Source organism: Petaurus breviceps, unplaced genomic scaffold (assembly GCF_028583685.1).
Source record: "Petaurus breviceps papuanus isolate PSGF00001 unplaced genomic scaffold, PetGlider_PUasm1.0 91133, whole genome shotgun sequence".
Taxonomy (NCBI): Eukaryota; Metazoa; Chordata; class Mammalia; order Diprotodontia; family Petauridae; genus Petaurus; species Petaurus breviceps.
In genome coordinates this window covers 100,798,084-100,821,041 of record NW_027187419.1, presented here as the reverse complement: position 1 = coordinate 100,821,041, position 22,958 = coordinate 100,798,084, and the positions used below count along the sequence as shown (strand labels likewise).

The 22,958-nt window shown below is 33.7% G+C and overlaps 1 protein-coding gene across 1 annotated transcript in view; it reads right to left on the bottom strand.

Moving 5' to 3' along the window:
* The window catches only part of HAT1 (histone acetyltransferase 1), an 82,711-nt gene that overhangs the window by 18,294 nt on the left and 41,459 nt on the right, over positions 1–22,958 (bottom strand). The window contains exons 5-10 of the mRNA XM_069079946.1: positions 9,848–10,027; positions 9,428–9,549; positions 8,823–8,927; positions 8,406–8,512; positions 3,198–3,349; positions 80–196 (exon numbers count right to left, since the gene is read on the bottom strand). Of these exons, the coding sequence (XP_068936047.1) occupies positions 80–196; positions 3,198–3,349; positions 8,406–8,512; positions 8,823–8,927; positions 9,428–9,549; positions 9,848–10,027 (783 nt within the window). The remainder of the gene's footprint in view (positions 1–79; positions 197–3,197; positions 3,350–8,405; positions 8,513–8,822; positions 8,928–9,427; positions 9,550–9,847; positions 10,028–22,958) is intronic.

The following is a 22,958-nucleotide window of genomic DNA, read 5'->3' as shown; positions in this document are numbered from 1 at the left end:
CCTCTATTCACTCTGCCACTTAGATTCTCCAGATACTGAATAGGACACAAAATATCAACATGATTGAAACTAATTATACCTTATATGGACCAATTAATCTTCTTTTTATGTCCAGTCTATAGCCTCTGGATTGTTCAGCATCACCCATGTCAGTCACACGTAACCGGAGAATTTCATAAACTCGCCTAGCATGTTGCTAATAAATTAGACAAAAGAAAAACACAATGTGAATTTTAAAAATTCTTGAATACACACATGCCCTCAAGGATTCATTCATCACCTAATGTAAAAAATAATGCTGTCCTCAAAGAAACTTGAATTTGCTATATTGTCTGTTCTTCCATTAAAATCACGGCAAAGCCACATTAAAATAGAACCAATGTGAAAACTTTGAATTAGGCAGTCAATACTTTACCTTTAGTCTGTATAAAACAAAACAAAACAACAAAAACAAGTTCCGATCTAGTGTAAATAAAATTTCCAAAGTCTTAAACTACTTACAGAGCTATCATTTACATACCATTGTACTTATTACACATAACTTTTAAAGCAACTTCAATTTCTAACATTATTTGTTAAAGTATTTATTTAAAAGCAATAAAAAATGAGCTTTAAATGGGGAAGACTTTTCACAATTCACACCAGAGTGCCAATCATTCCAAATCAGGGAGATTTATTTTTTAATAATGATTCTCCCATCATTTCTCTATTGTTTCTTTTTTTTTTTTTAAATTAGGATTCTTAGGCAATGAAATAAATGTCTTTAGTTCCTAGAAGAGTCCAAAATCTTTTAGTACAAATTATAATAGCGTTTCCTAAGAAGTACTACTACAATACAGGCTGTAATTCTTGTACACATGTTGGGTATAAAATGATCAACATATGTTTCAAAGCAGAACCAGAACATTCTCCTTTACAAGCTAACATTCCTCTAGGGAGTCCCTATTACTGTCACAAAACTGCCTCCACTCCAAGTCTAATACTGTGAATGCTCACAGTATAGGTTTCTCCTATAAGTAGGTAAAATGGTAAATTTATTTTGAAAATATAACATTAAAAATTACCAAATTAAAAAAAACAAAGATACTTGTCCTTTATGTTTTCCACTACCAAAGTGTTTGGAATAATTTTTAATAAAGGAAAACACTTTCTATTTAAAACCTAACATGGTAAATATCTATTTATAACAGGGCTTTTCAATGTCTCTCATTTTCTGTTAACTGCTAGCAATGATGGAACAGAAGGCCAACCAATTTGGTGATAAATCTCTTATAATGTCTAGAAATCAAGTCCTGAAGTAGGAACGTTTCATATGACTAGCCCAATTTAGGCTTCAGTTGATTATTGAGGATTTATTTAATGACAGATCTGTTTGGGAAAAGAAAGCATAAACAGGAATATTTTACTATAAATTCTCTATGAGTATATATTAAATCAAATCTAAGTATTTACATAATGCTAGCGTTTTATCTGACACTATTATAACTCTTCATCATCAAACTTAACATATAATATACCACATATAACTTCTCTTCCCTATTCTTATATTTCATCTTTCTTAGGTTCTCCTGAATTATCTTGGTAGCTCCATCTTGCCAAGGATCTTCACAGATTAATTTATCCTTCTTGACCCCTAGCCAAATATGAATATAAGCAGAACAATTTTTCTTCTTTCTTGGTTACTTTACTACCCCTTATCTTTAAAGAGTACTGCCAGGACCACTCAAATTAACAAGCTAATGGGTCTATATAATAACTTTTTTAGTAAATTCCTAGACGACAAGGCTTATAGTAACTGAAAAGCACTAGTTTAAGGAATAGGAGAAAAATTCCTAGTTATGTTAACAGGTTGTATCTAATCAATCTAAAATTTCTTTGCATATTAGAGCTAATAAAAAAAAAGCTAGAACTCTAAGCTTCTCAAGTCTGCAAAATGAAATAATTTAATAAAATATCTAACTGAATTACCCTATTATCAATATATATATATTTGTCATTAAAAACCCCAACCAACCACATTCAATTATTCTCTCACACTAATTATGGACTCCAGAAGACTCAGAAAATTAGAAACATATTAGAGATGCTATTAAGGCAGATATTTGTATTTGTATATTTTAATGCAAGTCTGTAATAAATTATCCCTTATTTTCTTATGCAGCAATTGCCTTCTCAGAACCTTAAGAGCCACTCTTCCTTCTAATGCCAAGGTCCTTTAAATAAACACTGAATTGAAAAGGGTTTTAATTTTCTAAGTTTGGGTCCACAAAGGTTTCTAGATTGTGTTTTATGGTGTATTTCCTGACCCTCAATCCCAGTTATACAAAATGGGAACTTGACTAACAGCTAATCAATAGACTCCTAAAAACGTTTCCTTCTATAGGACAAAGATCAACACTTTAAAACAAGGATGAAAGTGAAAAAAAAAAAACCCCAGCCAGTTCCCATGCTAAAACATCATTGTTCATTTCTATACTAATATATTCATTGCTAAAATGTTAGTTTGCTTTCATATTGACAAAGACTAAAAATGATTCTCATTAAATTGTCAAGCCTAAACCAAATTTGAACAAGTTAGCTATTTTAAAACAGAAGAAAAATAATTAGGAAATCATAGGGGGAAAAACATTTTTTTGAGCACTGAATCACATGCATTTCTTAAATATTTGCATTGGTTCTATGAATGATGAAGGCATGACACCATTATACTTTATGAACTAGTGTTCATAACCACTGCCAGAAAGGAAATAGTATGTGAAAGCTATGTTGTTGCTTGATTTTTTGGGGGAGGATGACATGTTGGTACTGGGAAGAATTCAAACGATCCTTTCCTTAGTGGTTTAGAAAGCATTTGCTAGATGATATCTCTTGGAAGGAGCAAAGACTTTTGAAGTATATATTTTAAAGTACAAAGGAGCCCCCCAGTTTCTGCTCCAAGTCCTTCACACCTAAGCAGAGGCATAAATGCTATCATAAACTTAAGATTTCTCTTAAACCATTTTTTCTTGCTTATATAGCAGTTTTGTAATGTTTAAACTTGTTTATACTCTAATTGCTAAAATATGCCAGCCATGGCCAACAATATAGTGATCAAATGATCTATTTATCAATATTCTGTTATATATTTATCAATATCTAAATATAAATTTTTTTGCTTATTAAATTTAAGACTATTTGCCTATTATAATTTAAAATACCTTGTTTATTTTGAGCTTGTGTTGCGCCTCTGTCACCATATCTTGACTGAATCCTTGCATTAACTTGTCTGGTGAAAAGCAAGGCAGATCTTGGCAAAGCTTCACAAGCACAAAATCTCTTAGTTTCACATAGTTTTCAGATGGATCTTCAGCTAAGGAAATAAAATCAAAATGACAACATACCCACTCAAAATAATTTCTTTATATTTTGAACAATAAATACATCATCTAGTTTATAAAAGGCATAATGTAACTGGTTTTTGAAATATTTCTTACAAACTAGAATTGTGTTTAAGCAGCAAAATTTCCCAACTTAGTCAAATATTAGAACTGAAATCCTTTCTTTATAAATCTATGTAATACTTATGACCTAAGTGTTAAGTCTTTTAAAATACTACCTTATGTAATACTGCTATCATAAGCAGTCTCAGTTTTCATACTCACTGGACTAAAAACATAAAAGGCACACCACCAAGTAGACAGACATAGAACAGCCATTTCAGAGGTAGCCATTCACTAATACATGCCAAGTAAGTCAATTAATTTTAAATTCTGTAATGTATGTAGGAGGAAAGTTGGTTTACTTTTGTTTGATCTCATAGCACTAACTTGCTTATGCCTACATTTAAGATACAAAAAACTATCCCATAAAAATTATCAAATTTTTAAAAACCAAAACAGTTCTATTCAGCATAGGAAAACAATTATTTAAAGATGACAAAGTAATGACATAATAGCACAGGAAAAATTGTATTATATTGGAATGTGAGTATTGACCACATGGAAAACATATTTCCTCCAGTTTGGTGGCTAGCACACATCTGGTATTCAGCTTAATAATACATTCACATCAAAGATTTCTATACTTAAGAAGATAACATGGCAATCTTTAAATTTTCTTTCCAACACAAATATCTAACACATCAAATATCAACTACCTCTCTCTAATTCACAGAATTACTGATTCATGTTATTATATAGTTGTATCTTCACAGTGCTCTCTGAAAACTGGCACCATGAAACATTTCAACTTTATACATCACTCCACCTTCTCTTACCCAAACTAATAAAGGCCCACAAGTTGATCATTCTGTTACCTATTTTATTACACTTAGCATTACTTTTAAGAGTTGTTTTACTTTGTTTCTTAGTTCTAAAAAAAAGAAAGCTATTTTTGAAATGTGCTGCTATAATTTGCACTCATTTCTAAAATATATTTCTATCAAGACATGAACCATAATCTTCCCCTAACAGATTATGAACAATTTGTGAGTCTGAACCAACAGTCAAATAAAAAGAGAAAAATTTTGATCATGCAATCACATGCTAAAAAAACCTGTGTCATCAACTATTGTCAGAAGCATTTGAGGTTTTTATTTTCACTGGCATAAAAACTTTAAAAGGTATGGGAGCTGGGAATCTAAGATGAAAAGGGAAGAAGGAAAAGGGAAGGTAAGAGAAGAAATAACAGTTTTAGAAACAGTTACTCTAAGTGCCACATTAAGTCCTTGAACTTTCAACATCAAGTTATGCAAATTCTAAAAGTTTATAAAACAATGTATAATATATATATACATATATGAATATCTCAAAAGAAAACTATTGAAGGGTACATACACTTAAATGCCTGGGGGCTTCCTATTTTTTTGTGTTTTATTTATGATATGCTTTTCAATCATTCCCAATTCTACAAGTTTTAAATTTCTTTTATCTGATTTTAGATACTAGCATTCTTTCTAATATTCCCTTTTTCCAGCTCCCATTCTTTATTCCACATTTGATGACAGAGCATCATCTACCATCCCAAAGAACTACAAACATTTGTGATGCTTAAAATTCTAAAAACTTCTTATTTTTAATCCTGCCTCGCCTCTTCTTAGTCCTTATGCTCCCACTCCTGGTCTTCAAGCAGTATATAGTTCTTTTAAGGTTATCTGTGCAATAAATGTTTGTTAACTGACTATTGTAGACTACAGTAGACAAAAACTATATGAGGTTATTTTAAACTTTTAGAGGAGTTCCTAAAAGAGGGACTTGTATACAAATGCATGCAGTAAATATCATCAGACTGTTCTTACAGAGAAAAAGAGAATTCAAATTCCATCACAGGCATGATGTATATAGCAAGATCAAAATCAATATTAGAAACAAAAGTGACTTTAAAAAAAATCTTCAGCATTTCCCAAAGTAACCTTTCAAAACTGTCGAGATAAATCCTTTTTATTTTCTTATTGTAAACACTGGAAAGAATAGTATAGCCAGGCAAAGAAATACAGAAGACCTGTTAGTAAAGCAGTCTGGTTCATGAAAGTGAAACTAGACTGTCAGCTGGCCTATAGGCAACAATTAGCAGTCAAAAGAAAATTTGCATTTGCTCATGATGTATTCAATCCACTAACTACTAAGCCTTCCCTATAAATACACCAACCAACTCTAATGGAGAATGATAACTTCGGATGGGAATTAAATAACAACAATAATATTTGATCCAAATGAGGAAAAAAAAGGTGGAACTATTTCAAGTCTTTCTAAGATTGCTTACATATGTTATATACCTCATTTTAAAAACGTAAATAGTGACTTAAGATACAGGCTTTTCAATATAATATTCTGCCCATTGCCATTTAGGTTTTGAAAAGTGGCACAGAAAAAAAGCAAATAAGACTAAATGTAACAAAGAGAAAATCATATTTACCAAAAAGAAAATCTTATGTAACTAGGAGCAACTAGGAATTCACTAGGTATCTCATAGAAATGTGGATCATGTTTAAAAATATTTATCTTAAGCAAAATTATACATTCTAAAACTGAAAAGTATGTCATATTCTCTTCTTCAATTTTCATACAATTGAAAGGTCACCTTAAACTATGCAAATAATCATTACCATTTTAGCTTAAAATAAGCCCTCATAGGCTGATTCCATTTCAGATGTGGCTCAAAAGGGCCATGCTGCCTCTCAAATTTTTTTAAACTCTCTGTAACTAAGGGTGAAAATGTTAGCCTTAGTGAATTTAGAGTACCTCCTGACCCCAACAATTTGGCATGTCTCTTTTTATCAGTTGCTTTAGTGCCAAAGAGATAAGCAATATATTAATAATGAAACATACTAAAATACAGATTTTTACAAGGTTCATCAGGATATGCATTAGAAGACAGGGTCAAAGTTTGAATTTTTACAAGTTAAAACTATAACACTTAACAATATAAGTGCTCAGTTATAATAAAAAAAAAGCTTCTTCTTAATGAAAAATGAGATAGGAAAATGATATATTAGGAACAGGGAAATAAGATGAAAGCACAAATTAGCCAAGCATAAAAAATTTAAATGTAGTATTCCAAAAAGCTCTAAAATATGAAGTTCTTGAACAATAAAGGGATTTCTAAAGGGCAAATATACTTATATGATAATGTTACTGGTGAAGGAGACAACTTTTATTCTCATGTCAAATTTTATCTTCTCTTCAATTTGCACTTAAATATCAGAAAAGACACAACCAATTATTTTATATGTTATTCTATCTGTAAAAATGTTTGCCTAACTTAGGAGATATAGTGGGTATTCATAAGAGTATTTGTGGCAGACATACATTCTCAAAATGAAGATGTTACACACTACAAAATACTTTTACATTATTTTTATTCTAACACAGGCATGAGATGTAATACAAATATCTATTTTCGAGAAAGAAGATGACTTAACAACAAAGTCACCAAGAGCAAATCCTAGTTAACATAACTGTATAAAATTGGAGCAACAGACCTAGACACAAAGATATATTGAGACCCAGAATCCACTAATGGTCAATAAGATCTCATATTAGTGAGTAAAACATCTCAAATCAATAATCTTTAACAAAAGATAACAGATTAAAACTGCATCAAATCATTTGAGTCCAACACCATAAACAAACCAGAAGGATGGTCATCCATTTAAACTCAAAAGAAGCAAATTATTATAGTTTATACTTCAATTCTTTATAGTTTTAGTAAATTCTTACTTAGCAAATAAATCTTTCAAACTTTCATTAAATCCTTGCCTATGTCCCAATTTTGAATTCCATCTATCTTAGTAGCTACAATAACAGCAAGATGAAATGATAATCATCCCTCCATATCCTTTTGAGCTCCTTGTTGAAACTGCATATTTTTGAGTAAATTATTCAAAAGGGTAATTTGGAATTTTTTTCAGATCAATTTTAATTTATTTTATATTAAAAGTTAAGTTCTTCTTATCATATGGTACTGAGGCTTTCTTGTAAATGAAATGAAATTCTAGAACACATAGAAATAAAAACTTGACTGGAATTTTCAAGGATTCTTTCAGCTTTAGAACCATTATCTTCTATTTGTGAAAATGAACAGTTGGTTTCCATGGCCAAATAATTCATCACCTAGTGGCCATCAGCTAGAACAGCATTTTACATTTTTTAAAAAAGTTATTTTTTCACAGTTTAAATACCAGTGTATTTCTTTGCCAACAATTTCATGAACTGCAGAAAAAGAGTAAAGTTGCATCATTTTACCTCAAGTTAAGTTACTTGCATTATTCCAATCTGTCCCTGCTCTTCAATTTTCATGTTATTAACATACTGTTTGAATAGAAGAATCTAATAGATGAAATTACATATTAAAGAGTCAAATCTTTCTTTCATTAATTATTCTAGTCATAGCATTCTATGGGTAACTAACAGATTGATGTTCGCATCATGAAGTGACTCTACAATTCACCCATTCTCCTACTTTCTTATTAAGTGGCCTTATATTTTCCTCAAAATTATAAAAACATAATGAAAGGAAAATGAAATACCCATAAGTTCTTAATAATTTACAAACTTATTAAATTTATATCACATTCAAAATAATCTTTCCTTCATGGTTTCAACAAAAAAGGAAGTACAAAAAAAGAGATACTGAAAGATAAACTTTTCTTAGAATAACCTGACTAAATAAAATGTTACAACCATTTCAACATAATAATAATGAAATTTGAACTTGGAAAAGCCTTCCATTAGAACACTCTATACAGATATTTTAAAAGATACAGCCACTGCCCCCTAGGAGCTTACAATCTAAAATGCCCTACATAAGGCATGGTACCAGCTGAAGTTTTAATTAAATTGTGACAGATATAAAATACAAAATTTAGCCACCTAAAGTAGAAATTTTTCAGTAACTTAATTTGAAAGTGAGAATAAAGATTTACATACCTGTAATATCAAGAACTACAGGAGAAGATATGTAATATCTATGAACTGTTTCAAAAAGTTGGGCACCATGGCCTTCACCTTGAAATGGAGGCAATATCAACATCTGGCTATAATACAGAAAGAAATCATTTTTAAATTTTAAAAAAAGGATACCATGTGAAATCTGAAATTAGTTTTATATGATGAACTTTAAAATTACCATAAAATCATGCAAACTTCATCTCCAAAAAATGTTAGATAATCAAAACATCTTCCCTATTGTTTCAAAGGGCATAATGAAATAAATCAGTGCATACACACTGGATAATAGTGATTTTTTTTTTTAAACAAATCAACACCATTATAACAAGTATTGGAAACTTCAGCAGTTCCCTCTTCTGAAATAAAAGACAAGGCACGTGTTACACTGCCAATTACCTTACACGTGGCCGGGTTTTGTCTGGGTACACATAGTAATTATAGACTGTCATGTAGCCTACGGTCGCAAAGAGCGTAGCTCCATCCTTATTATACTTCTCAAATCTGCAGATAAAACAGAAAGCCAAGCAGGTCAATTACAGTCGCGCTCCCATGCAGTGTCCATTTTCTTTTCCATTCTCTGACTGAATTTTCAGTGTCAGCAAGCTACTCTGTGAGGGCCCAATGGATACACCTGCTATGTTCTGAATGTACAATTCACTTAATTGGTGTGCAGCAACTTGGATAAATCAGACCTCTTTACATCACTTCAGTGCACTTGCCTATTATAAAGATGAATAGGTGGCAAGTAAAAGAAAACACAGGCAAAGCTCATTTTACTGTTTAAGCCTACATTCAGGGCTCTAACGGACAACAGCATTTAATTCAGCTCTATTCTCGAGATCTCCCAAAGCATAATGAAGGAAAACTCAAGCCTGATAAACAATAGTTTTTCTTTCCTGGGAAAAATATCATTATACTGTCCCAATAATTGGCCCGCCACAATTAAAATGCAGGCTTTGTGGAGGTAATAAGGTCTACTGTTGCTTTAGAACTGTACTTACACTAGAAAGTAGTTCCATCTTTCATCATCCACATCAATAAAGCTAGCAGTTTCAATAAACCACATCAAAAAGGTCTGAAGCCTTTCATGATATTCTCGAAAGCCTGTACATGTCATGTCAGCCTAGGGAAAAAGCCAAGAAAAGTCAGGTGAAACTCATCACAGAGGTAAGTGAAAGTCTGTAGAACACAAAACTGTCCTGTGGGAAAATGTCTGGGAGCAGAATGCTCTGATTAAGATGTGTATACACCCACACACCCGCACACCCACACACTCTGAAAAGAACTTTTTTTTTTTAAATGATAAGAGCTATAATCTGCAGTCAAGAAAGATCACTGAAAATAAACCAAATACTGGATGCAACCTTCATCAAATTACATGTGTCAATTTATGCTAAAGAAATATCTAGTTTTGTTCTTACCTTGTATATTTCGTAGGTAATGTTTTCTCCTGCTTCCTTATTGTGAACTGAGTATGTATGGAGTAATGTTCCAAAGGGCTTAAAATTAACTTCTTTTTCCAACAATGAAATAAAATCATCTGTGTTTGTACAAAATCCAGGAGGAATGATTTCTCTAATTTTGCTCTCAACATCATCTGCCTAAGGATTGGCCATTACAGAGGAATGGAAAAAAATGAAATCAACATTTCGTCTTAATATTTAGCTGAAAACATTCAAAACCTTTAAAGCATAAGTAGGACTCATAAGACCTACATAACTTAAGCTCATAATTATAATATACAATTGAAAGCAAGGATATAAACTTATAGTGAATTGAGGAGATTGTTATGTACAAGATCATCTAGTCATATCTAAAACCACACTGATTTTGTCAAATTGGTCTCAAATAAGCAGATATACTGTAATTTAATTAAAGGTCAGAGAGCCACTGTGATATTTTTCCTGGTTTTGCAGCAGTGAATAAAATATGATTGATGCAGACTATTCTCCTACATAATGTTTGAAGTTTACCAATTTTAAAAGTTTGGAAATTGTGGTATATAGAAAGAGACCAACATGTTTCTCTATTCAAGAAAGGGTAGCCTTCAGCAGTGGGATAAACGTAATGACTGGGCAAATGAATAGGAATCTCACAATGAAAAAGGGGGGTGGCTCTCAACACCCCCACACATAAAAAAATTAAGGGTTTTTGAAGTGATTTAATACAAGAGATTTCCAACAAAGTTATTTTAGAATATCAGCATTTTGGAAATACATACACTAATATAATAGAAATATGTATATATATATATTCATATATATTTGTCAGATTTTCTATAGACTTAGATTTATGGAAGAAGAAAAAGCAAGTCTTAACAAAATTAAATTCAGAGATTAAAATTACCCTTGTTAAACAACCCTAGTGAATGTTCAGACTATCAGCTGAGCAGACTTCATAATCCTTTTCAAAACCCCAAAAGACCACTTGATTGAATACATTTACTACTTCTCTTTAACCATGAATATTTGATGAAGTCTCACAATAAAGTATTACTGCTTCTCACCAGGCAATAAAACTTAATGAATTGGTCTCAACTTAACAAAACCTTACTCCTCAATACAGTCCCTAAAAGCCTGACATTACATTCAACAAAATGAGCTTGCATTCTATTCAAACTTTTTTCTGGACAATGAGGCCAGGTTTTTACTTAATGGAGTTTGCCGTGAGTTCAGCTGTAATGTTTGTATTGTATCTATTTCCACAAGGACTGACACAAGAACACTTTGTGTTAACTTACTAAGCAGCTCTTTCACACCGTTTACATGCATGATGGGTATTAGTTCTAAACCAAGACCCTTGCTACTTAGCATTCAAAACAGGGAAATTAAGATGCTTAGAACAAAATACACTACAAAAGGCTAATACAACATGCTACTAATTCCTGTCCTTTCAACCATCTTTAACTAAGTAGAAGCAATGCACCTGCAGATGAATAGCACTTTATCATCATTCAGTTACAATTTTAGGATGGAGAACCACGGATGGAGTTTATCACAAACAAGTTGTATTCTCAATGCTTTGGTACCACCAACATTTATATTTAACTTGTTTTCTATCTGTAAAAAAGGGCTATTAAACAGTTAGAATATAGCTCTACAATACTTTGCCCCTAAGCTTACTTTTAATACATACATAGTCTGCATCTGATTCATCAAGATAAAAGAAGCTGAGTTTACCAGAACTCTTTTTTGTTCACTTTCTAAGCAGGATTTGATAAATATTTCTCTCTAAAACTAATGGCTAATCTGAACAACAGAACAGTAAAGACCAAATTAGGGATTTTATTTTACACTATCAATGTAATTTAAATAAGAGCATTTATAAAGGAAGAATAACATTTTTCATAAGCCTGTTCTCTGGTGACTCAAATACAAGGTATTACTGATTCATAATTTTAAGTTGGGTGTAATAGTTAAAGTTATATGTTTATAAGGTTCCCAACTTGAATAATTTTTTTTAAAAATCAGTTTAAAGACTTGGCAAGTCACCTCACATTTTAAGTTGTACATTACTCTCAAAAACTCCCCTGAGATACTTACTGCCTTCAACACAGAACACTAATACGATCAGTTTACAACTTTGTACCAATTCTTTCAAGCACTTCAAATATTTCTTAGCTGACACCCTGTTTTCATTCCAATAAAACACCTGCAAGGATCACCAGCTATGCTAGCATTGAAAGGACATAGTAATATCAGGTTTTTTCATCTAACAAAGTTTTTTTAAGCCCAAAGATTTTAACCTTCAAGATAATAGATTAAACTGTAAAACAATACTAAATGATACCAATTAACAAGAAAGAGATCCAGACAGAATGTTTTAATGTAAACACCTAATTTTAATCTTTAAAATGTTAAAACTGAATGGAAAAGGTACAAAGGGTAAGGGTTAAATATTCTAGAAGTATTAATTTCCATTCCCTAAAAATATTAACTACAATGCATTTATCTGATTTATATAACAAAATTCACTGTCAAAAACTGAATTCACACTCTCTAAAAGTTGAGGGACAAATTTTAAGAACACTAACTGGGTTTTTAATCTCTACTTAGTTTTCTAGGGAAAATGAACAATCAAACAAAATGTATGTATAACAATGTAACTTATAACATTATACACACAAACATAGAGGAAGTATTAAAAAAATTATATTTTGATTAACTGAATTTGATACTAAGGGTTAAGCCAAGTTCATCTTTTTGTTTCAAGTCTTGATGAAGCATTTCATTAAAGTGTTTATTTTCCTGTTAGTAAAATAGTTTGCTGAACAAGATTCAATTCTGCATTCTAAATCTCAATTACACTTGTACAATATTGTAGGCTGAAGGAGTTATATTTCCAACTTCTTTTATAAAGAATGAAGACCCCTACTTAATATTAAAAAATGTCATGAAACCCAACAATATTAGCTGTGATTTTAGCATCTACTGACAGGCAGCATAGTACAACGGAAGGAGTGCTGAACTTAGACAATCAGATGCCCTGTGTTCAACTATCAGCTCTGTCACTTAACACTTGGGTGATCGTGAGCAAGTCATTTCATTGGTCTGGTCTTAAATTTCTCATCTGCAAAATGAGGTCATTGGACTAAATGGCTTCAAAGGCCCCCTTTCTTGCTCTAGAACTATGATCTTATACTGAAGAAAAAACATGGCAATGAAGAACTATGAACTCAGTACATGTCTAAGGTGAGTTTGTATCTATCTGATTAATCACATCTATATACATATGAAAAGGAGTTAAAATGAAAATATAAAACTTCTAACAGGCCTTTTATTCAAGCTGCATATTCTATTACAGCTAAATAAAGAACAAAATGACAATGCTTGATACATATGGATTCATGGACCCCTGACAATAATCTTTCAGCTTCTAAGTTAGGAATCAATGACCCAGAATATAGTCTTGAAAAGGGTTTTCTGTATTTGCCTCTCTAGGGATAAACAAACCTCTCATTCAAGCCTGGTTTCCTAACATTTGGGTTCTCTTAAAAGTTGAACACAGGGAAAAAAACCCGAGTTCTTAAATTTTGTGGGTTATGGCTAATGTTTTAGACTAAATGATCTCTAAAATACCTTACAACTCTAATTATTTTACTCAATATAGTATGCAGTGTGCACATAACAACAAGATGGGCTTTAATTCATTACTGTGCTAACAATCAGCAATATTAGGACCACTACTGATCCTTTCTCTGATCCAGGAAAGCAAACCCATTGGATCTGAAGTCAGAATAACTGGATTAAAATCTTAGCTACCTCAGTTAGTACCCTGGGCAAAGTTTCCTTATCTATAAAATGGGAGCATTAAATTAGATGTTTTCAGGTCCCTTCCAATTCTAAATTCTGTAATTCTCAAGTATTTATGTGACTAAGAACACACTACTGTTTCTGGTATGAATAATTTTGCTGGTATTTAATACAAGACATCATAAATAGCACCATCTACCTCCAATTCTTGCTGGTTATTTTTGCAGTTAGTAAGAAGAGAAAAATATAGTAGAAGCTTTATAAGGTTTTATATTTGACTGAAAAGGAAATATGACAAAAAAACTTTTGAAAAAATCCAATGTTATTAAAGAAGCATTTACAAATAGCTAATTTCCACAGTCTCACTTATATTGGAAAAATAATATTTTTATTAAACAAAAAGAACCCTGAATTAGTTGAACCTTGATTGCCTACAAAATAGTTTTTGTGTTATATTTGATTTATGGTGAGTTTGCACTCGTCTTTTTTGCTTCATTAAATTCCTAGGCTAAATTTTGAAAAATTAAAGATATTCTACAATGATGTTTTGAACAAAAACACAGTACCTATGAAGTATCATTGTCATATCTTATCCAAGCTAACATTGCTAAAAAGTGACTGATTTGATTTTCACCTCTCATATTTGCCCATGACCACCAACAACACTAAATAAACAACATTACCATAAGATAGGCAGCAGGATGTGGATATATAATTCACAAAAAAGGGACAAATCGGTTTCTGAATAATCAAAAGTTAACTATATTGAACAGGAAGTTCTCAAAGCAAGAAATCCAAACTATTAGTAACTATATGAAGAAATGCCCTAAATCACTAAAAAATCAACTATATGAAAAATATTTTCACTCACTAATGAATTAAAACTTTAAGGTTCCACCTCTCAACTATAGGCTATCAAAGATGATAGAAAAAGAAAATGACAAATGTTAGAGGGACTGCAGGAAAACAGGCACATAAAACAGTTGTGTTACTTGGTCCAACTATTCTCTGTAAAGCAACTTGGAACTATGCCCAAAAAGTCACTAAACTGTGCATATTCTTTGACCGCTAGGTATCTCACTTCTAGATTTATACCCAGAAAACTAAAAAAAAGGAAGAAAAGAACTCATATTTTAAAAAATATTTAATGGCAGCACTTTTTGTTATAGCAAAGAACTGGAAACTAAGCAGGTGCCCACTGATTAAGAAATAACTGAACAAATCATGGTATATGAATGTAACGGAACACGACTGTGCCATAAGAAATGATGAAAAGGCCCATTAGAGAAAGGCAGGAAGAATTTTATAAACTTCTATACACAAGACTGAAGTGAAAAGAATCAGGAGAACAATTTATACAATAACAATGTTTACTAACTATAACTTCGGAGGACCCATGATGAATCATGCTACTACTTACCTCCTCACAGAACTAATGGACTCAAGATGCAGAATTAAATATATTTTGGCTACAACAATATCAGAATTAGTTTTATATCTATGTCTACTTGTTAAAAAGGTTTCTTAAATTTTTTTTCCAGTGGCAGATGGAAGGAAAGGTATTCCTTATTGTAGAGTTCTTCCTTCTATCACCTCCAAAAAGAAAAAGGAGGGCTATTCAAACTATTTTTTTTTAATGCACACAAGAGAATAGAAGAAACACCAGAAGAAAACACAAATGTAACAGCTTTTAAAAATTATCTGTTGGGTCTATTATATGCTTACAAGGAAAAGCAAACTATACATAATAAAGATTTGCAGTTTCATGTACAATCCTTTTTCTGTTTTAATGCTCATTTCATTTGATGTTCATTAAATTAAGAAAAAAATTGTTTGTTAAAACAGAATAAGCACTATTTTATCTGCAAAGGTGATAGTGTCCAGACATGAAGAAATCCTAATTACAATGAGAAAAAAAGGTAAAAGAATTTTAAATGAATATGAAGGTATCTCATTTTACCTTTAAAAAAAAAACAGATGTCAGTGCCAATATAAAGGATAAAATTTTTATAAAATATTAAAAACTTTAAAAATCAAAAGTTCTCTGTGGCTTACTAATGTAAATCATGAGAGGAAAAATTAATGCACTTAATTTTTTAAAGTGATATGCATTTAAGCGTAGCTAGTGAGGACAAGAAAGCTAAAAATATCGTGTTTAGGGCCTAGCATTATTTGTAACTGCTTTAAATTTATGGTAATTTTGATAACATTATTTTTTGAGCCGCCTCTTATTGACATGCCAAGTCAATCATTTGTTGCTTTCTACATGGATTTTCAACATTTAAAACAATTATGGAACAAAATGTTCTTCAGTTTCCTTAAAGCCACAACTGGATTATAAAAGCAGTTTCCTTACTACTGCTCTCTACCTCTCTTTCCTATTTCCAGACTGTTTATCTTGAACAACATAGCCTCCTAAAGACACACCTTTCATTTTATCTACCTTCTTAATTAAGAGCCACAACAGTGCCTGGAACTCTAGTGCCAACCTCATCAAGCATGAACTTCTCAGTGTAGTTTTCAAGGCTGTATGTTGTTATTTGACCCTAGCTTTAAAATTCTACTTTATTCCTCACTATCACCTAGTGACATTATTCCTAGGAGGCTATTTACAATCCTCTACATATATCATACTCATTATCATATCACCATGTATTGGCTCACAATTTTTCTTTCCACCTAGAAAAACTTTCTTTCAATTTTTCATCAATACAATAATAAATATCTATCTTAAGAGTCAACATAATATCATTAAAGAAACATCAGAAGTACTCCTAAAAACAGGCATAAATGAGAATGTGGACTACCACTTTTATTTGGAAATGGAATTGGAAATTCTAACAATTGCACTAAGACTGAAAAGGTTATAAGGCAGATAGACAACGATAATTGATAAGTCAAAGCAATATAGTAAAAATGGCAATATACTCTCAATTTAGTTAATAGGACACAAAATCAAATCAAATCAAATCATGCCCAAACTTGGCAAAAAATAATTATAAACAATAAAACTCAAAGACAGTGGGGATTATGGAGGAACAAGCACACTCATGGAATGCCATTGGAACTACAAACCCAGAATATCCCTGAGTGATGCAATCTAGCAATATGAAGTAGAATTTATAAAAATAATTATATCCTTTCATACCCAACAACTGCAGCCTAGGGAATATTCGCCAAAAAACAATTTGGTGAAAAATGTTCACAGCAGCACTTACTTATAATTGCAAAAACTGGATGAAAAATCTTCTCTCCCTCCAAATCTAGCAGTTTTCAAATCCTAGCTCATCTTACCTGTTTCAAAAAGCTTTCTCGAATTCATAGCAGTTTTTCCTACTAGTTGATATCACAATTTCACCCTTAAGTGTTCTCTAGTCTGACCCAAATAAGTGTTCTCTCCTCCAGATAGATTTTAAATTCTGTGATAGGGCCATATTTTATTACATTTTCATCAGTGGCTAGTACAATTCTGGAGACTTGCTAAGTGCTCAATAAATGCTTGCTGATATAAAAATAATTTAATGATCTTGACCCATGTCCTGTCTAAGAAACATATTAATTTATACAAAGGATAACAACTCAAATACTGGAAAAAAATTTCTTTGTGCAACTTCCTAAAGAAAGAAAAGAGGCAAACCCACTAAACAACTTAATCTAACTCCTGAGTTTCTTTCCTTCCTTCAAAAAGAAAAAGTAAAAAAAGAGGATGGCAAAGGGAATGTTTGAACACATTTAAATGGTTTTTGACCAGAAGAGAATAAGACACTCTATAAAGTAACTTAAAATCAAAGAACATTGATTTCTCGGTGAAAATGTATTTCTAAATGGAAAAAACAGGTCTTCAAGCATGGAACAATTAGAAGTCAATGTAAATACACAGCTATTTTCCCTGTATACAGTATTTGAAAGATTTATCAATAATTAAGTCAATATTTCTTTTTAAAAAAATCAATTTAGCTCAGTTAGTCTCACAACTAAAAAAGAAATGCCCATAGACAATGAGTTTCATGAGGACAAATACCAACATCACTTTAAAAAGAATAACTAACTTGACTTGTGTTTGGATGATTTAATGACATTTAATTGTGAAAAACTACATATTAATAAGACTCCTGTGATAAATGCTAGCTAATTTAAGATTACATCTTTTCAAAAATTGAGGCAGCTCCCATACTGGATATGAACAGTAGTTAAAGAGACAACTTAGAACGAGTTCAAGCCCTACCTCTGAGACGTATTGTCTGTGTCACCTAAGCAATCCAATCAATCAACACTGAGCAACTACTATGTGCCAGGCACTATGCAAAGCACTAGGGATATAAAATGAAGCAAAGGATAAGTCACAAACCTCAAAAAATTCACAACCTAATGGAGGCGACAACAAGAAAACAAAAATAAAAGCAAGCTATATACAGGATAAATAGGAAATAAGAGAAGAAAGGCACTAGAATTAAGAGGGATTGAGAAAAGCTTCTTGTCAGAAGAGATTTCAATTGGGACAAAAAGGAAGCCAGTAGATGGAGATTAAAAGAGCATTCCAGGCACAGAAGATGCCAGAGAAGCTGCCAAGAGTGGAGATTTGGGAGTGTCTTAATCATAGAACAGCAAGAAGGCAAGTATCATTGGATTGAAGAGCACAAGGTGAGTAGCCAAGTATAAGAAGATTGGAAAGGTAGGAAAGGGAAGATTATGAAAGGCTTTGAAAGTCAAAGAGATTCTTATGAATAATTGGGTAGTTCATAAGAAAGACTGAAATAAACCTGAGTATAATATGAATTTTAAAAGTAAAACCATTTAGGAACAGGTGAAAAGAGTAATTATTTTATACAACTGAGGTGCAGGAGAAGAACTGATACAGAGGAATTAGATGGGGGAAGAGGGCTTGTGGGGGGGGTGAGGGTGTGTGTGTGTGTGTACATACACACATATGCATACGTTGTGGCAGGGAGGGAAAGAGGGGAAAAAAAGAACAAAGTAAAAAGTGCACAGCAGAGAACAAAAGAAAACTCACAAGAAAGCAAAGAAAAAATGGACAATTCTCAACACAAGTTTTATTTTCATATAGACTTTCTTGAAATGAAAATTTATTGTTACATATTTTGAATCCTCTCTTACGCTCTGCTATACACGATATGCTTTGTTTTCTTTCTAACTTTGTATTTAAGTTCCAATATTTACGTTTATGATATATTTTTGTTTCTTTTTTTTATTCTCTATTTGTGTTCTGGCATTTGAGTCTAAAATAAAATTTTGGAAAAAAAAAAAGCCAAAGAGAACCAATGGAGTTTATTGAATAAGGGGGGTGACATGAATTGACCTTCACTTTAGTTAAATCACTTTAGTAATTGAATGGAGGGTGGAATGGAGTGGTGAAGAAACTTGATGCATACAGACCAACCAGCAGGATATCACAACAGTAAAAGTATGAGGTGATGAAGGCCTATATCAGAGTAGTGGCACTCTCAAAGGAGACAGAGGGGTATATCTGAGAGATGCTGGAAAGTGAAATCATCAGGCCTTGGCAACAGATTGGAACTGGAAGGGAAGCAGGAGATAGTGAAGATAACTAGATTGAGTCTGCGGGCTTACGAGGATTTATTTATTACGAGGTAACTGTGGTGTTACCCTCCACAGTAATAAGAAGTTAGGAATGGTGGAGGGTTCAGGGAGAAAGATGAGCTCCATTTTGGACATGTTATGTTTATGATCTCTACTGGAATCCAGTTCTAGATATCTGAAAGACAAGTTGAAGATGCAAGACTGAAGGTCAACAGAGAAGCTAGGACAGGATAGGTAGATATGAGAATCGTCTGCATAGGGGTGGTAATTAAATCCATGGGAATTGATGAGATCACCAAATGAGGTAGCATAAAGGGAGAAGAGAAGAAGGCCTCTCTTTGGTCTCTCCTCATGTCGGGTGCCATAGTTAGCCCCAGAGCACAAGGGTGTTCTATTTGAAGCACCCAGGAATATGAGGTGCCTTGTAATTAGTAACCCACAATTTCATGGGTGTACAAAGTTGTTGTTACGGGTTTTTCAGTGATCACTCTTGTTCCCAAAGGACAGCTAACAAAAGCATACCTTTTAGGGTGTTTGAACCATGTGGGACATCTATGGTTAGAGGGTGTGATCTGGATGAGGATCCAGCAACGGAGAATGAGGAGAGGTGAGATAGGTAGCAGGAGAATCAGGAAAGAGTAGTGAAACCTAAAGAGAACAAAGTATTAAGAAGGAAAGAGTGATCAACAGTGTCAAAGGCTACAGAGAGGAGAATGAAGATTGAGAAAAGGCCACCGGATTTGGCAATTCAGAGATCAATGATAACTTTGGAGGGAGCAGTATCAGTGGAATGATGAGGTTGGAAGCCGGATTGTAAGAGGTCAAGAGAAGAGAAAGTGGAAGCACTTATTGAAGATGGCCTTTTTAAGGAATTTAGCCATAAAGAGAAAAGACATAAGATGACAGAAGGCACAGAAGGATCAAATTAGATTTTTTTCAGCATGGGGGTGACATGGGCATGTTTGTAGCTAAGAGGGAAGGAGCCAGAGGACGGGGAGGGACTGGAAATAAGTGACAGAATGAAGATAACAGTGGGCAAATATGTTGGAAGAGACAGGATGGGATACGACTGTTTGAGCAGGTAGAGAGGTTAGCTTTGGCAAGGAGTAAGGCCACCTCATCATGTGAGATGGGCAAAGGAGTAAAGAATGGCAGAAGGCATATGAGTGACATGAGATGAGGAAGAGGGAAGAGGGAGCTGATGAAGAAGAACCTCAACTGTTCGCAGCTGAGACAGTGGTAGGGAGGGCAGCCCTTGGAGGTTTGAGGAGGGAGAAGAGGTTTGGAAGAATCACCGTAGAAACTAGCATAGTAAAATGGCAAGGCAACCATAGTAGGATTGTCTAACAGCAGTAAGGTCCTAGTTGAAATTGTGTAGTATAAATCTGTGATGGACCCAATCAGAGCAGTTGCATGAATTTTTTCATCTTCAATTCAGCAGCATGTATGATAGATGGTGGGAGTTATCCAAGGCTAAGGATTGGAAGGGTGCAACCAATGAAATGATAAGAGGGCTAGGAACTCAAGAGAGGAAAATGTGGTATTGAATTGGGTCACTAAGGGAGTAAAGATGGGGAAAAGAGAAAGAGTGGCAAATGCAGGGGAGATGGAATGGAGGTCACAATGGGGATGAAGTTTAGGGTTATGTATAGGACAATGGGGGGAGGGAAGGGCAGCTAGGTGGCACAGTGAATATAGAGCATTGGCCCTGGAGTCAGGAGGACCTGAGTTCAAATCTGGCCTCAGATACTTAACACTTACTGGCCATGTGACATTGGGCAAGTCACTTAACCCCAATTGCCCTGCTTTCCCTCCCCCCTCCAAAAAGAAAACGGAGGGAAAGGTGAAAAGTCAATAGATTATAATCAGATAGGGAGATTTCAGAATTCTTGAATGTTGTGGTAGATTTATAGGCAATAGCAAGATCAAGAATATAACCATCTTTGTGTATACCTGAGGTAGGCTGGAGGAGTAATTTATGGGAAATGATCAGGTTGAGAAATGATTACACTGTTTGAGAGAGAGCCAATATATATGTTGAAGTCTTCTAGTATGACAGTAGGCACTGGAGAAGAAAAATTGTGAGCCATGTACCAAACTCATTGAAGAAAGAAGGGGAACAGCCTGGAGGTTTGTTAATAGTTACCAGGTTTTTAATAAGGTGGTATATATGAATGGCATGAACCTCAAAGACAGAGAAGATTACTGAGTGGTAGAAATAGGGAGAGAACCTAATGTGGCAATAGAGAGCAAAAAGTATTCCAACTCCCCTGCTTTGGCCAGTGAGCCAAAGTGAATGAGTGAAAGGTACAGCCAATACTAGGAATGGCAGCTAAGAAGACTGTGTCATCAGAGAAGCATGGTTTCAGTAAGAGCTAGTAGATGGAAGGAATTGGAGAGAAAAAGATTTAGGATGAAGGGAAGTTTATTGCCTATGGAACAGGCATTTCAGTGGGCACAATGGAAGGGTTGGAGGGAGGGGATTTTTGGATTGGAATTTTTGGGTGGGAGGGTTGAAGATAGATGAGAATAAGGAATCAGGTTATGGGGGGATGGGGATGGATAATGAGGTTTGGATGATAATCTACAGGGGTTCAGAAACACTGGGATATGTAAAGTATAACTGAGTACGAAATTGTTCTTTATTAAGTGAAAGGTGTCACTCCTCTTCTCAAAGGTTGCTGGAGACAAATGTAGCATGAAATGGAAGGCACCATGGTCAAATGGGAGACACTGTTTCATTAATCCTCTTCCCTCCAAAGGCTGGAGATTAGGCAGAAGATGGGGCAGCAAAAGATGGAAGTCAAACTTACAAAGGAGAAGGAAGTCCCACTCTCCACCAAATTTTTCTTCCTCTTCCCTCAAGGGATGGGCATAGCTGAGATGGAAGGCCTAAGGTCAAAGGGAAGATTGCTCCTCTTCGCACTGGATGTTCTACTCAGCCTTGCCCCCTTACTGCGCTGCCTTCTCTCAGGGGACACACACAGGAGATGGAAGGCACATGGTCAGAAAGGCCTCTTCTCACCTAAGGCTGAAGATCAGGCAGCAAGGCAGGAAGTGGTAGACTGAAGGGCAGGATGAACTTGCTTTGGGGAAGATGGAAATCACCAAGTTCACTTAATGAATTCATTTAACCTCTAAATTTCTCAAGCAATACTTTAAGGCTGTTAAGGTGTAGTACAATTGCATATCTGCATAGGAGGCAGAAGTTTCTTCACCAGAAGCTCCCTATACCAATGAAATCACAGGCCTGAACACTAAAATAATCTTTAAAAAGTGAGTCATCACAACATACCTTTGGCCTCACTTGCATTATTAGCAAAATTTTAAATGCACATAAAAGTACACTACATATAAATGAATACTAGAGTCCCTCTAAAACTATAACCTGGATAAGAGCAGTTGATTTTCATTAGTTGTAGCTGTTTCTTTTCCACTAAGCTACCTACACCAATTAATCGAAGATTTTAACCCCAACCCCAATAATCCCCCCTCCACGCACATATCCCTTCAATCAACTTGGACCATGAAGCAAAAAAAAAGGGGGAGGGGGGAGGAAAAAGGATCCTGAAAAGCCAAAATTTACTCTTCTAAGCAATAAAGTCACTTAGGTCCTCACTTGAAACTTGACTATTCTTGTTTTGCACCTAATTCTAAAGAAGTTTTTATCTTTCTAGAAGGAGTTAGGACAGCTATTCGAGGCAGATACACTAACAGTAAT